This window comes from Cheilinus undulatus, linkage group 1 (genome assembly GCF_018320785.1).
Source record: "Cheilinus undulatus linkage group 1, ASM1832078v1, whole genome shotgun sequence".
NCBI classification, from domain to species: Eukaryota; Metazoa; Chordata; class Actinopteri; order Labriformes; family Labridae; genus Cheilinus; species Cheilinus undulatus.
The window spans coordinates 32,484,049-32,500,978 of record NC_054865.1 but is presented as its reverse complement, the minus strand read 5'-3'; the positions used below and the strand labels follow the sequence as shown (position 1 = coordinate 32,500,978).

General features: G+C 39.6%; 1 protein-coding gene across 1 annotated transcript; it reads left to right on the top strand.

Moving 5' to 3' along the window:
• Positions 1–7,640: 7,640 nt before the first annotated feature.
• Positions 7,641–15,264, top strand: nod2 (nucleotide-binding oligomerization domain containing 2). The gene is made up of 11 exons (XM_041797448.1): positions 7,641–7,697; positions 7,956–8,507; positions 10,353–10,479; positions 10,644–12,417; positions 12,529–12,612; positions 12,692–12,775; positions 12,893–12,976; positions 13,056–13,139; positions 13,353–13,436; positions 13,559–13,642; positions 13,903–15,264. The coding sequence occupies exons 2-11, from the start codon at positions 8,022–8,024 to the stop codon at positions 13,973–13,975; spliced, it is 2,964 nt and encodes a 987-aa protein (XP_041653382.1). The 5' UTR covers positions 7,641–7,697; positions 7,956–8,021; the 3' UTR covers positions 13,976–15,264.
• The last annotated feature ends 1,666 nt before the right edge of the window (positions 15,265–16,930 follow it).

Below are 16,930 nucleotides of genomic sequence, written 5' to 3'. Positions count from 1 at the left end.
TCAATAGTACAATTGTTGTTGGACAAGCATAATACATGCAAGTGCTAGATAAATGAATCACCAATTATAACTTAAACTGAGTATTAATCTGTTGTTAAGTACAGACCTTAAAAGAATATCTATTTTTACTTGTTTGATTCAGTGGAGCTGAAAACTAACGGGCCCATCAGTTTAACAAACATTGGCAGTATTCTGAAGCAGCCATTGTTGCCTTGAATCCCATTTTGAAATTAATAATGTCTTTGTAATGTCTTCCTTTCATTTTAGAGGACAAAACCACAGACAAGTAAGAAAAGGTTGGCTTGAACCTGTAAATATACACAAAAGACTCTGTCAAAGCTTTTTTTATGTTTAAACTTAATTGTTGGTGCATGCATTATCATGAGAGGCTGTTTAGTGTTGGATTTTTCAAAATAAATGTTAAGGCTGACCCAGGGGCCCACTTACATGTGCAATATATATTTTTTATGTAAGAATTTCAAGAAGGAAAGGCACAAATTGACTTCTAAAATTAAATGTGAGTGGACTTTCTTTTCACTGCTGCCTCATTTTGTCATCTGTGAAGAGCAGAGTTTAACTTTCCAAATTACAAATCTGCTGTCTGGACTTCCAGAGAACGACTCCAGACTTCTGGAGATAGCAAATGAATAAAACAAGGCTCCAGAAAGTTGCATTGGTTTTTAGTAGATCATTGGAGCTCTTTCTTTTTGCAACATCAAAGGCGGCCGCAGCTCTTTGATGTGGCAGCATGCTGTTTAAGGTACAGAGTGAATGGAGAGATGTCAAGCTGCAAGGTGCCTCTGTAGTTTACGTTGAGTGCTGCAGAGAGCTGCAGATGAAAGGAGCAAACAGAGTTTGATAATGAATGTCCAACAAGTAGGACCCATCTCAGACAGCGCACGCTCAGCGGGGTGCCTGCGCTAACCTTGAGATCAGCACCCCAAACTTTGGGCAGGCGATGGAGAACAGACTACTTCAACTTGGCTGATACAGAAAAAAAGGGTGCTCTCAGATGTGAGCTTTAATCTTTCTGTCAATTAAATCCTGATTGACACACACACCCATGCACACATTGTCATGCACATGTGCTCTTTTGAAAGCAATGCTGTCCACTGATGGAAACCTCTCTCTCTTTGGCTTTAGGGGCCTTTTATAATTATTCTCAAGTCCTTTTAATGTACAAGTCAATCTAAAGCCTGAGCAGCATTGCTATAGTATCACGTTTCATCTCTATCCTCCAACTGTACATGTCTCAATTCATCATTTGCTTTTATGTGACAGCCCTTTGTCTCACAGGAACTGTAGGGAGGTTTGATAATTAACTGTATGACTAACAGCTTTTAACTGACCCAATTTATCAAATAAGTGCCATCGTTTTCCATCTGTATTTTCAGTACACGAGAAGTTAACCTATAGCTTTAAATGCTTGTATAAATTGTTTTTAAAGCTTAACTCATCCATATTTAATTTGTAAAATTGTTTGGCTTCACTTTCCAACACCTTTTTAGCTTGTCAACCTCACTCTTACTTTGTAGCACATAAAAAAATCTATTTAGTTTAAATCCATTTTCAGGCCAAACCAGAATAAAAGCATGAATATAAAGGGCCCAGTGTAAATGAAAACTCAGTCAGCTAAATTAAATGATCAAAATGAAATTTGGACCATATAACGATGTGACCTGATTAAGTCATATTCTTTGAATGCATGCCCTCAGTCTGTCAGAAATCTGCGTAGGTTGTTGTAAGCTGTTGCTGGATAACAGCAACACAATAGTCACAATTTCACAGCTTAGCAGATTTTCAGGGAAAAAAGAATCAAACACCTCGTAAAATATTGCTGAATGGTTTGGATCTAAAAGGTCATTCATGGGACAAATGTTGAATGTATTTCAAAACTAGACCAGTAATTGTATTTAACAATAGAATCATTTCTCAAATCTTGTGAAATAGAAATGCTCTGCCATAAAAATATGACGAAAACATGATGATTCACTAATTATACCTGACTGTCTGCCTTGGTCAACCTGCATGCGCACTTGTCCAGCATGGGCAAGGCTTCTATTAAGCAAAGTTAGGGATTTACATAATGAGATAAGGAGGCAGGGAAAAACTGGGATTTTAAAGGGACTGGGGCCCAAATTCACTTTTTTACAAATGATTCAATGCATCATTGCCTGATTCAAAGTAGTGTGATTTTCATACCAAACCTAGCACAACAAGTAAGGACATTTGTGTTTGGGAGATTATTTCTTTGTTGTAACAATGCTTCTTGGCAATACATCTTATACAGTTGGAAAGCCTGTTTATTACCCTTTTAAATGATGCCACATTTGTAAGGAACATGCATTTGAGGGATGAGAAGCAGAGCTGAGTATGTGGGTTGCGACCATAAAAAATTTGGCTAGTGACAATCGGTCACGTCGTGTTGCATCTTGGGTAATTTGGGTATGCGTAGTAAGCTCATGATGCATACTCAACATTTCTGGCGAATGCAGTATGCATCCGGGAACTTCTTGCATACTCAAAAATCGCATACTGCCAGTGTAGACACACTGCATACTCAAATAGTATGAGTAGTAGGTAAGTATGCGGTTTCGAACACAGCCACTGACAGAGTGCCACACTTATTCTTGGAGAGGATGGAAGAAAGAGCTTTGTGTTTTCCTGCATTGTATCTCCTGATCTGGTAATTATTTTTAAAGAAATACTGTATATTTGACCTTTAAGGCAGGCTATACAGAAAGGAAAATCAAAAGGTCCTGTCTGTGTAAAGGGGAGGTGCTCAAGCCCTCTTTCTGTCTATGTGTATACATGCCTGGTTTATGATGACCGCAATGGGCTTCTCTCCACAACACTGTCTGCTGGCCTTGTCATGCACCCTAAATGAAACAGTGCTTGGTCATGTGTTTGGGAAGAGTGCTTTTGAATGTTATAGCTCAAAATTTTCAGAATGGAGCTTTGTGTGGTGATTAAGGCACTTTTTAGTTTTATTTTGAAAGATTTGTTTCTCTCTTTACAGAGATTGGACGTCTCCCTGCACTGGTTCTCACGGCACTCTCGCACCTGCACGCAATCACTGCAATCACCACCTCCTCTTAAGCTCTGCAGCGAGGCTTCTCAGGTGCCAGATTATTCCCGCATCTCATGTGGTATCAGCCTCTCGCTCGTGCATTGTTGTCTCACTCTCTAGAATATTGAGTATTGATAGTGTTCACCTGTTGCTTGTGACTAATCCTGCTCTCCTCCGCCTCCTCTTGTGCCTTCATGTGCCACCAGTGCCTCAACCCAATCTCTGCCACACTCTTACTCGGGACTCACTCACCTGCCTCTTTCACGGAACCTCTCAACCTCCTTATTCCCAACAATAAATCTGTTAAACTGCTTCATCTGTTTCCGGTCTGCTTCTTGGATCAACTTAAAAAGTGTAACATCAATCATCATACTTTGAGTTATTCAAATTGAATGCACGTTGAATCCCTAACCATTTCAGAGACCATACAAAAACAAAGTCTTGTTAATATCCAAATTTATTATGTTTTTTCTTGAATACTTAACCTGATACACCTATGACTGTTTCACATATGCACTGCATGGAGTATGGCTCACATCTATATGGGCTTCACTTGCAGCCTTTGCATTCCAGCTTTTGCTGCACAACTAAAACCGGGTGCAAGAAAAAAAAATTGTTTTTTAACAAAAATGGAAGGATGTTGCCCTGGGTCATCTGGACTGCAACTGAACACTCTTTATAATACAGTTGTGCATATTTCTGAAGATTGTCCTGACTAAATCTTTGATTTCGCATTTTGTGAAGATTGTGTGTATCATAATACTGATCTTTAACACAGTGGCAAATTTAGCTAACATTTAAAGAACTGAGGAACAATTTTATATCTTAATGTAAGGACTGAAGGTTATGGAACAATTTATAAACATGTGGATTTACTTCAGAACTTGTTGAAGATGTGACATGCAATATAATCCTTCGCTGCACCTGGCCCAACACTGAGCTCACCACATGTGCTTTTGATTTCTGCACAGAAAAAACAACTGAAGGCAAAATGTTCCATCTCTGCAACCATAAAAAAGGAAATAGATCCGGTCCTGAACTCTGCCATTATTTACTAACATACACTTAAAAACTTGCCTTGGGTGGACTATGATATTGAATGCTGGGCAGCATTTTACAGAAGTACACAGAGATGAAAGGACACCATTTGGAGAATGACAAGAAGTCCTAGTAAATTAAAGAATAAGTCATCAAGTGCAGACCCGGGTATAATATGTCCAAGCTGCATGTGTGGTAGAAAAAAAGTACTTGTAAGTATAATTACTTTCAAATAGTGGTTTATTGTAAAGCACTAGTTCTCAACTGGTCTAGCTTTAGGATCCACTTCTGCCTGAAATAAAATTAGGATTAATTTTTAATCAACTTTATTCATAAACAAAGTCTGGCAGTTGCATTCATGAAATAACCATTGCAAACATTACAGATGAAGAAACATTTTATAAATCAAAAAGAAAAAAATAGTCAGAGGACAAATCTGGGATTCAATTATGCATAGAACCGTTTCAGAAGTAGTTACACAGCTGGTTTTAGCTTTGTTAGCTTAAGATAATGCTAACCTAGCAATGTTAGCTACGTAACTAGCATTTCAGTATAAGCCAATGTAGCTATGTAAGCTTTCGATACATGACCTTTAGCAAACGCAGCCAATGCTAACCTATTTATGAAAATAACTTACCTTCAATCTTTGATTGAAGATATTCAGTTAATACCTATTTTTTATGAATTCTGACCCTTGTGGCTAAAATAAAAAACCTTTAACCTCCAAAACTAACCCCTCTCACACTGCCTCAGCAAAGTCCTTCTTTTCGTTGATGAGTTGAGGTTTACAAAACGATAAGAATCTATCAAAATGCTGATTTTAAGTGGACAGTGATTCTTAATTCAGAATCAGTTTATTAGCAACTAAATCAACTTTTTGCCACACATGCAGAAAAAAAAATGTTTCTTGGCAAAACAAGCTGCAAAGATGTCCTCATTAATAACCAAGGAGTTTAAGTTGTTTAAAAGGATGAAACTGGGGCGTGCAGATGGTCCAGTGGTTTAAGGCGCTACCCATGTACACGAGCAGCCTGGGTTTGAGTCCAGCCTGTGGCCTTTTTCCGCATGTCTCTCCCCACTCCCCTCCCTGTTTCTGAGTCTATCCACTATCCTTCCTCTATCTAATAAAGGCATGAAAAAGCCCCCCCCCCCCCACCAAAGGAAAAAAAAAAAAAAAAGAAAGATGAAACTGGAGCCCCACGACTCTTTTACTTTTGTACAAGGTGTAAGAATTCAGTTTCTTCACAGGACAAAAAACTCAGAGAACTCTCGAGGGATTTTATCTGTATTTTTATTGACAATGCCTTACCTTCTCTCTTACCCATCCAAACTTTTCTGGACCCCCTACTGTGATTTGAATGTCAGAACTCCACACTAGAGCTTCATGGAGGATGCCTGGCAGAAAGCACTCTGCATTACACTCCCCTTGGTGGAGTTGCCTGTTTCTAAGACAAGGAAAAGAAGAAGGAGAGGGTAAAAGGAAAGCTCACTTTTAAGTTTTATTTCAGTCTGTCTTTGATTACTCCTGCGTTTGTGTTACTGAGGGGTTTCATCCTTATTGTGCTGTGAAGAAATATAATAAACTAATCATGGTGCTTAGAAGGAAGCAAGAGGAATGCATTTTTATCCAATTTTCCAGAAAAAGTATTTCCATTCTTGCACTTTTAAAAACCTTAAAGATAAAAAGGAGTAACAAAAAAAATACTGTATATATTAACAGCTTTTTTGTTGCGGGTGATACACCTTTTCAAAGGTTACATCAGATGCACAGCACACTGACTAGACTGTATGGTCCAAGTTGCTACAATGCCATCATGATCATATAAAGATTATTAGATGGTATTTACATTGGTAATAAACTTTTCAAAGCATTTTTGAAAGGCTTTCTAATCTAACATCTCACTCTGCATTGTTCATAAAAAGAGGTCTGCCACTGCCTGAGGGTGGACAGGAGACAGTCTGTGAGCTATGAATAGAACAGAAATGTGAAAAAAGAAAAATTTCGTGTCAAAGACAGGAGGAAACAAATGTGACAAAAAGAGGAAGAAAGAAATGTGTCAACGGCAGGGAAACTTTCTTGCCTCTTGAACTAACAGGCTGTTTTTCAGTACAATAGTTCCACCATGTGGATTCATGGCCAAACAGCAGCCAGAGAGAATCAGAATCAGCTTTACTGACAAAGTATGCTTTGACTCTGGTTAGCTAGGAATTAAACATTAGACACAGAAAATTACAAAAATTGAAAAAGGGGGGAAAATAGATTGAAATATGTGCAAGCTCTTGGAGATATTTTTCTGTATGCAAGCCTGTCTGCATTAATAATATGGTTGCAAGATATGCAAAGGGTGTAAGGACGCTGGTTAGACATGATCAGAAGTATAAAATATGCTAGAATGTAGGCTGATTTACATGAGGTAGATAAGATAATTTGAGATAGTTGATTAGTGCAAATGTGCATATGAGGTGAGGCATTGTACCACAGAGAGCCTTCTTATGATATTTGAGTTACAGTAAATAGATGAATTACTTACAGCCTTTGGACAGTAAATAGATTAAATAAGACACTGGTACACTAAATAGATTACTTAGTGCAAATATGCATATGAGGTGAGGCATTTTACTGTACATATTTAACAGTTAATGAATTAATAGGCGCATGTGTGAAGTGAGGCTTTTACTACAGTAAGCTTTCTGATTCTATTTCCTAACACTCTGCTTCTGTTGAGTGGTCATCAGAGTGATTCCATGACTGTTGAGTGGTCATCAGAGTGATTCCATGACTGTTGAGTGGTCGTCAGAGTGACTCCATGACTGTTGAGTGGTCATCAGAGTGACTCCATGACTGTTGAGTGGTCGTCAGAGTGATTCCATGACTGTTGAGTGGTCGTCAGAGTGACTTCATGACTGTTGAGTGGTCGTCAGAGTGACTTCATGACTGTTGAGTGGTCGTCAGAGTGACTTCATGACTGTTGAGTGGTCGTCAGAGTGATTCCATGACTGTTGAGTGGTCATCAGAGTGACCCCATGACTGTTGAGTGGTCATCAGAGTGATTCTGTGACTGTTAAAGCTCATCAAAATGAAAGCTTGGGGGAAGAAACTGTGTCTGTGTCAGGTTGCTGTGGCATGCAGTGCTTTTTAACGCCTTCCAGAAGGGAGGAGTTCAAACAGTTATTGTCCAGGATGTGGTGTCTGCTCATTTCCTGACCCTGGAAGAAGCTGCAAACATAAATCTAACTGACATCTGAACGTATTTTTTTCCACAGTGTGATTCGCTATAGTTTAGGTGTGTCTCAAAGTCCTAGAGCTTCCGTTCACTGCCTAGAAACAGGGGAAGTTAACTAACAGCATTGTGATGCTTGCACTAATGGTGCTGTGTTAGGGTGATACAGAATAGCCTCTGTGGTGTTTGTGTTGTGTTAAAGATTAATTCCAGTGGAAGTAAAGGTCCACTTTCCATTTAATAGGAGGGACTTAGTGGCAAAAATATTTACCAGAACAAGTTGCAGAAAAGGTTTCACTTTCAGCTTTGGAATGAGGAAGAGGCAAGCCCATAGTCATATAATGCTTCTGCCAAAGTGAGAGATGGAGGTAAGACGGCTCTTTGTTTTGGATACTCAAATGTAAGTCATAATCAAACTGGGGTGTTTCTTTGTTTTTTTTTATTTTGTTGCTAAGTATCTTAGACCAATCTTATGTGGTTGTCAATGGGTTGAGTAAGTTGGTAACATGCAAAAACTAGCTGCAGTGTTAGTAGTTATACTGATCCAGCTGTATCAGATGAAATTGAAACAATAAGACAGAAACCTGGTGACATGCAGCTGTGTGATGACATGCTTGTGTTGGCAGGTAGCAGTAATGGAAGCAGCACTGAAACACTGGATGTCTGAGTATACTGTCTGACATGAAAAAAGCATGTATGCTCAAGAGCTTGTGCTGAAACACCGGACACAAATACTGCATACACTGTGCAGTAGCGGGTCAGCTGAACATCTGGAACAGGTTCTGGACATACTTCTGGCCCAGGGTGAGCTTATATGGGAGGACTACCAGGACATACAGGTACCAGGCAGGGCACTCTACACCAAAGCCAGACAGTTACTAGACCTGGTTTATACAAAGGGTGTGGATACTTGCGGACTCTTCCTCGCTGCTCTTCAACAGGTCCTACCTGAAGAGCAAGTAGGAGGCCTGTCATTTTCTGGAAACTGTTCAAATCTCCAGGAAAAAGATGCATTCCAGAGCACATCTGCTCAGACTCTCCTGACTCAAAGACCAATTCTGGTCAGCAAGCTCCAAGGCTGCATTGATGATGCCCTGAAGGCTCTTGTTACGTCAGGACACTTCACCTCTGCAGACTGTAATGAAGTGTTACTGCCTATATACACCCCCTCTCAGCAGGTACTGTAATTTTAAAATGTGGCTTGTCACTTCCTTTTGTTTGTTTCTACCAATTCAACTGTTGTGTTAAGCTCTTCTTACTGATATAAGGCAGCCTGAGCAACACAGGAACTAAGTTAATTCTGGTTTGGTGTTTAAAGTAGGGGTTGCACGACTTGAGAATTTTTAAAGTCGACTTTCATATGATAAAAGTTGACTCTACTCCAACTAATCATTGATACAATCATGAATAAATCTACAGGATAAGGGAATAGTTTAAAATAACCAACATGTTAATTTAGCCTTTATTCAACTCATTTAGACCTAAGAATACCTATAAAATGCCCTCTAAAAATCTAAGTATTGCTCAGATGACTAAGAAAGCACAGATATTTGTAGTTTTGAGACTATTTCAGTAAGTCAGCCTTGTGTAGTTAAAATAGATGGGATGTTCCCTGGTAACTTACTTGTGTTTGAACTTGTATTGACCATGAGTTTGGTTTTTATCAGCATTCAAGACCAAGTTAAGTTTCTGCAGACAAGACTGAAAAAAAAAATAATAAAGCAGATTAAAAACTCAAAGGCCTGCAAAATTCATAAACAACAAAAAAGTAATGCTGTCACCTGCTTGAAATAATATGAGGCATTTGACAAGTTATTATCACACAGTGTTCACATAATAGAGAATAGAATAGGTCCCAAGACTGAACCTTGAGGCACGCCTTTAGGACCTTCAGAAAAGAAAGAGATAGATCCATCCATCTGAAAACATTGCCAATCAAATCGTTGTCAAACCATGATGCTGCTTGCTATGACATGCCAATGTGATGAAGCACATTCATCAGTAAACTGTGGTCTGCAGTGTTAAACACCTAAGATAAATCAATAAAACAAGCTACACATTAGGCGTTTTAAATAATCTTGTGATGAGTGACTAGTCAACTTCAAGTAAAAAGAGTCATCACACAGCAGTAAAGTTGACTAGTCAATGCAGCCCCTAGTTTAAAGATTGTGCAGACCTAAACTCATATTCCCTACAGTTACAATAGCCTAAAGCTAGTACCAGCCAACTGCAGTTTGTTAGCTAAGCAAAGCAAAAATACTGAGAAAACACTGTCAGTTCAGTAAGTTTGAAGCTAGCATCGGCAGCTTGCTAGCAGTCTTCGCAAAAACTCTAGGCACTGACTATACAGTAAATAAGAAGCAGGAGCTTAGCAAAACCCCTGAAAAAAAAACACTCTGAAAATTAAAACTGAAACAAGAACAAACGGCCCTTTATCTTAGCTTAGTTTAGCAAAAACACGGCCTGTGTAGTTATTTTAAAGCTAGCACCAGCAACTTGTTAACTTTGCAAAGCAGAAACACAGGAATATAATAGTTTACACCAGCCTAGTGCTGTACACAACCAACCAAATTCTCCAGCTAGCAGTTATTAAGTTCACTATCCACCTTATTCCAGTCCCCAAGATACTTCGCACGAAATGTGGGGCAACTTCTGGTGCCTTCTGTAAGACTGGGACTTTGCATGGTGATGAATGCTGATCTTGATAAGAGCGATTCTAAGATTGAAATAAGTAAATATCATCAGTTGTGCGGGCTAACAAAAGCTGTTGACATTATTTCCCATGTTTATCAAAATTCCAAAAGTGTAAGGGATTTACCTGTAATTTTAACTAGATTGATTCATCTTCTATGTACATTTCCTATGCAATAGAGGCATAATTCAAAGCTTCTGTGGTCTACTTTTCAATATTATCATACATTAAGGTAGTTAAGATTGTATGATTTTGAAAGAGAAACAAAAAGTGTGACAGCATTGTAAAATTTGACAATCTTAAATTCTTTTACTTTTTGTATGTCCTATAGGCAAGGTGTTTACTTGACCAAGTTAGATCAAAAGGAGACATGACTGTGAGTGTTTTGCTGCAGTTCATTCAGCAACAACAGGACTTTGAATCAACATCCAACCAGGAGAAACTAACTCTTCCCAAAGGTATGTCAGTATTGAGGTCATAAAGGAAAGTACTGTATGTTAAAAATCTGAATAGAAACACAGCCAGTGTGCCTGTAAAAGAAATTATAAAAACCCAAATATAGATATGTATAAAATGATATACAGATAACTTATGTATGTATTTGTTTCTTTTTTATTTTCAGAATTTGTTAGATATCAAAAGAAGCTCAGCAGTTCTTTGTCAGCACAGTCCTGTTTTCTCAGCACTTATGGTGGAACCAGCCAGATGTCTCTGGATGACATCTACATTGAAGGCCAGCTGGAACTGGCTCATGACTGTGTTGATGTCCATGGGCCTTTGAGCCTGGAAGACATAGTCGGTGCAGAAGGCACACTGAACAAGGAGGCAGACACAGTGCTTGTGTCTGGAGAAGCAGGCAGTGGGAAGAGCACCTTACTCCAGAGGCTGAACTTGCTTTGGGCACGGGGGGCAGCCCTTCAGAACTATCTTCTTGTGTTTCCATTCACCTGCCGTAGTTTAAACTCAGAGCAGAGGGAATTGTCTGTTCAAGAGCTGCTGTTTCAGCACTGCTGTTGGCCGGATCGGGAGCAGGAAGAGATTTTCCAGTTCATCTTAGACCACCCACATCTCATCCTTTTCTCTTTCGACGGTCTGGATGAGCTCAAGCAAAGCTTCTCAGATGAGCGTAGACTCTGCTGCCCCACCCAGCGTGCACCTGTTCACATCTTACTATTCAACTTAATCCAGGGTTCTCTAATGAAGGGAGTGCGGAAGGTGTTAACCAGTCGCCCAGAGGTGGTTGGCCCAATGTTGAAGAAACATCTTTGCAAAGAGGTTCTCCTGAAAGGCTTTTCCCCGAGTGGGATTAACTGTTTTGTTAGGAAGCATCACAATGATCCCACTGTTGCTGCTAAGGTTTTGGAGTCTCTTCGGACTAACACCGCTTTACATGGACTGTGTCACAGTCCAGTCCTCTGCTGGATTGTATCAGAGTGCCATAAAGAGCTTCTAGGCTGTGGAGAGGGCAGCCCACAAACAATCACAGACATCTACCTCATGATTTTACAACACTTTCTTCAGCGAAAAAGCTCCACAAAGACCACCACCATTGGGTTTGGTTGGCTCCAGGAACACTTAGAAACCGTCCGACATTTAGGACAACTTGCCATTGAAGGGATTGAAACTACCTGTTACATCTTCTCAGGTACTCACCTGGAGAAATGTGGTGTAACTGAGAAGGATATCTGCTTTGGCTTTCTCATACAGAGCAAAGACATGTCCTCTGCCAGAGGTAAATGCTATGAATTCCTTCATGTGACTCTGCAGTGTTTCTTTGCTGCGCTTAACATAGTCCTGTCAAATGACCGTTCAGCTATCCGAAAGCTTTTTGAAACAAAGTGCATGAAGGAGACAGGCCAGAGCAACATATGCTTCACAGCCTGTTTGCCTTCCTCTGAGAATCCAGAGGTTTTAAAAGGGGAAACTACAGCAGCTGAAACACCAAATTCACAAATCACAGCCAGCTTTGTGTCAGGACTACTGTCCCAGCACCATCGAGGCCTGTGGATCCAGTGTTGTCCTAGTTCTGTACTGGAGAAGAGAAGCAGACAGGTGTCGAGATGCCTGTCTAAAGGCATGCAGAAACACTTCAAGTCTATTCCTCAACCTGTAGAAGGAGAAAAAAAGAGCATGCATGCAATGCCAGGCTTTGTTTGGCTTATTAAATGCATCTATGAGATGCAGGAGAGCAGGATTGCCAAAGATGCTATGAATAAGCTGGAGGTGGAACATCTGAAGCTGACTTACTGTAACATTGGGCCTGTAGAGTGCACTGCACTAGCCTATGTTCTTCAGCATTTAAGGAACCCTGTAGGCCTCCAACTGGACAACAACTCTGTGGGTGATGTTGGAGTGGAGCAGCTTCTTCCCTGCATGAACATTTGCAATTCCCTGTAGTGAGTATAAAACTATTAAACACCCAACAACTATTTATTTGTCAGCAGTGACTACATTATAATTCTTAAAAACAATGTATGCTCAAGAGTCTTCTACCTTTTATTCACCAGCCTAAGGAATAATCACATTACAGATGAGGGGATCTGCAAACTGATTGCCAAAGGCGTCCAGTGTGGAAACTTCCGGAAGATCGCGTAAGGCCTTTTATGATAATTAATAACACAATTGTAAAATTACAAATGACTTGATGCCTAACATAGTCATCTTTTTTAGGCTCTTCAACAATAATCTAACTGATGCTTGCACACATCACTTTTCCTATCTTCTGAGGACCAAGCAAGATTTTATCTCACTTCGGTTAGCAAATGCAGTATTATCAGTACTCCTATTTATAATCTGGAACTTTGATAATGCACAATAAAATCTATGTGTTTTCAAAGGTGATGCAAATTAATTTCTGTGATGTTCTTTTAGGCTAGGAAACAATAATATAACAGCAGAAGGGGCAAAACAGCTGGCAGAAGGGCTGAAACTCAACCATTCACTGGAGTTTTTAGGGTAATTGTCTTTCTACAAAATTAAATGCATCTGATCAGAGGTGAGGTTCCCTTTATTAACCTGTTCTTTGATTTTTCAGGCTTTGGGGCAACAAGATTGGGGATGCAGGTGCTGTAGCCCTTGCCAAAGCTCTAGAGAGCAGCAAAACTCTGGTTTGGATGAGGTAATATTAGCTTTACATATAGACAGCTAAACCAAAGACAATTTAACAACTGTGTCTGAAATTTAAAATGATTTTAACATAGCCTACTTTACTGTAAGGGTTGCATCAAGTTGCCAAATATACATTGGTCAACATATTCAGTTTAGCAATAAAGCTTCTTGTGGCTGTCATACTGTTGAGTTGAACAAAATTTAAATTTCATGTAACCTGCAGCCTGGTAGGTAATGGTGTTGGCAATGTTGGAGCATGTGCCCTTGCCAACATGGTAAAGAACAGCCCATCCCTGGAAGAGCTTTGGTAAGTGTTGAGAAAGTGTTTGCATTGACGTAAAATAGGAACTGTGTATTAACCAAATGGCTGAGAAAGTGAATAAGAGCCAAATTTAAGTAGCTCTACCTTCTCTCCACTGTCATACTAAGGTTGACAGAGAACTGCATAACCAGACCAGGAGTGGAATGTCTGATTCAGGCTCTTGAACATAATGCTCATGTGAAATCAATCTGGTATGTGATACAAACCGAACCATGTGCTCACCAATACAACAGTGGGGCTGTTTTGAATGTGGGAAATAGCCTACATGTGATAGATGGTTGTTTCCATGCTAGATTTGGGGCAAGCATTCAACTGCATTGCCCTAGGGTCAGTTTCTGTGTCAAGATAAAGTGTTACTGTTGTCACTTCCTCCTATCTTGTTATTTATTTCATTTATAAACTGGCTATGCATTGTCACTGATTGATTTTGTTGTATCCTATTATGCTGCAGGTTGAGAAACAATGACCTCAGCTCGGAGGAAGTTGAGGAGATGACACGTTGTGAACCAAGACTGATCTTCTGAATGCATATACATGCAAAAGACTAAGGACTTCATAATGCTTCACTGACTGTGTCCATTTATTATTGTCTGCGATTTCAGTGATCTGATGATTTCTTGGACATCAAGGTTCTGCTTTTAAGGGTTCATTCAAAGTGACAAAATATTCAGTACTGTGCATATGATTTAGGCATATTTGGGCCAAAGGTTGAGGCTGCAGTAAGGCGTAGATTTGGCGAGTATGCCGCCTGAGGGCAACATCAGGCAGGACGTAGGACTGACACAACCCTGGTCTCGCTCTAGATGTTCTTGCCTATTACCAGGAGCATGGGAAAATAATTTCTTGAAAAAATCCACACCTTTGGGTTGGAGTGAAGGGTGGATGTGGTGAGTAGGCATGGCCAGGACTGCTGTTCGGGCAGGTTGCCATAAGCCCCTGCTTGCGCTGTGGATGTCTAGAGGGCCTGAAAACCACCAGTGGTCTCCAGGTATATCAAAAAGGGTTGAAAAGGCCTGGACAGCTTGACCTTGGCTGTCCCCCCAGCCCTGGGTTGTGGCCCGCCTGGCCTGAGATGAATCCTTAGCATCCTACATGCCTAAAACTTCTGCACATGAATGTATATCCACTTATCTCCTCATCTTGGTTTTTTTTGTGGGTTTTGTTGGTTAAAGCATAATCTCAACCAACCAATCACTATTACTGTTACCACTTAAGAACAATCTAGGTTTTAATACAGTTAGTACAAAGTACACTTTTAAGGTAGTTTTACTTTTTGTGTATAATTTCAGAACTTGATGTTGTAACTGACTATTAGATTTACTACAGTAAAGCTGAGATAAGATAAGATAAGATGAGATAAGATAGGTAAAATGCATTATATTTGGGTAAATTCAGCTTTTACAGCAGCAGGACAAAAATTGTTTACCCACCAAACACAACTTATTTAACTGACATCTGGTCACATGGCTCAGGTTAAAATGTTGTACTATTTTGAATTGTTCCACATTTATTTATTATACCTCTCACCAAGGAGGGGGCACAGCACTACTTCAACCATCTGATATATTGAAATGCTTTCTATATGTGAATATATCATTAATGATATCTGTCTAAGATAAGACCCACCATTTAATGCATGTAAGTTATGGCAATAAAGCAAGACACCAGTCACATAAATATTGTCATTTCATGCCAGACACACTATAATTTAGTTTGGCAGCAATTTAACAAGCTTAGAAGCATAGATAATAATATCATCATACTTTACAAAAATAGATAAAAATAACTATAAAAATATAAGTGCTGAAACATTGAGCTAAAGTCTGTAAAATGAAGTGCTGTGATAAATAAAAGTGTTCATCTTTGTTCATTTGGATCTGCTCATTTCATTGTTATGACCAAAAAGAAGATTAAAAAACATGTCCTGTTAGTGTTTGTTGAAATTTCAGGTTTTGGTGTTAAGAGGGTATTTTTTACTCATAAATAATCAAATTGACCCCTTGCTAAGCCACACACCCCTTTGTTACTGTTTCTATGTCGGGCAAGCTTTTGCATCATCTATGTTAGATAGGCTACTGAGTTTTCCACTGGGTAAGTAGGAGGTATCCTAGAGGAAATACTATCAAATTTGTAGTAAAAAGTGTTCAAAAATATCAGAGGAGACAGAAACGTCCACCCACGCTTGTGATATTTACAGTCACGCTATCATTTGTTGGCAGAGTGTGAGTTGATACGTTAGCATTAGGCATACCTAACATAAGCTAACACATGGCTTATTATGACAGCAAAAATTCATGAGATCAAGACTGACCAAGACATGCACAATATCCTTTGGTGACATTAAAAGTACTGACGACTATGCAGGAAAATGAAGGTATCAATGGATTATGAGTTCATCATTGGTGGTGGGTATAATGAAGCTGAAACCTGGAGGACTGCAGACAGCTTGAACACATTAACATGAAGCAGCAGCCATGAGCCTAACTTCTTCAGTTGATCCAACGACTAGAGGAGTGTTTCCCAACCATTTTTCTGTGCCCCCCCCCCCCATATGTACCTAACAAAACACCCCCCAGGACCCAAGAGAGAAGAAAAAGTGACACACTGCCATCAAAAATAAACATAATTTAAACTTAATTGTTTCACTGATAAAACACCTAATAGGCCTATGCATGCTTTTCTTATCAAAAGGCCTTTGTATAAACTACTTAATAACTGCTTTATCAGGGTTTCAATCAATATTTGCAAATCTATTTTTGACAGCCTCAGGGCAGACAAAGCCTTGCGCCAACCCTAAGATCTCTGGCACCCCCCTTGGGGGTCCCTGACCCCAGGTTGGGAACCAATATACTATATTCCTACTTGAGCAGGGCACCGAAGTATTCACAGTGGTTGTTTATCTTTCTCTTCTCCACATAAACCACCATGGTTGGATTTTATTTAGTGAAAAGCAGCTGCAGTTGAGTTCTTCAGCTTAAGAAGAAAAAGGCGGTAGACCCCAGTTTTATTCAAATGCTGAGTTTTAATGTGGTAGCTGACTACAAGTGACTGCTAATCAGCTATTTGTTGTAATAGTTTGTTGTTGTTTTTTCTGGAGGGTGTTATTTGGCTGTTGTATAGGTCATCTGATTTCCTTTTCCTCAATGGTGTCATGAAAACAAGAAAACAAAATAACTGCAATGGAGAAAAAAAGTGAAAATTATAAATGGACCTCTTTCTTAAAATGTTGTCATTTGTTTTTTCTGTTTTGTGACCGAAATGAAAAAACAAGAAAGCAGCTTGGTTTTCCGTCCCCTTCTGCAAAGATTTGGAGGCCTCGTAAGCTCACCGCTTCGGTACAATGGCGTCTCGTGAAAGCGTGTCAGGCCTTCCGTGCATAGTTACGGTTGCTAACCTAGGATTGGATAGTGTCCGTTTTGGGGAGGGGCTTAGCGAAGGGTCAATTGTCTTTGGTTAGCACTCCCCTCTTGCCTGTAGTT

What these genes read in the sequence shown, in the direction of transcription:
- nod2 (XM_041797448.1), top strand. Translation starts at nt 8,022, where the DNA reads ATGTATGCTCAAGAGCTTGTGCTGAAACACCGGACACAAATACTGCAT. An exon ending in CATTCACTGGAGTTTTTAGG is followed by an intron (nt 12,977 to 13,055) that starts GTAATTGTCTTT and finishes TTGATTTTTCAG; the next exon opens with GCTTTGGGGCAACAAGATTG. An exon ending in AAAACTCTGGTTTGGATGAG is followed by an intron (nt 13,140 to 13,352) that starts GTAATATTAGCT and finishes TGTAACCTGCAG; the next exon opens with CCTGGTAGGTAATGGTGTTG.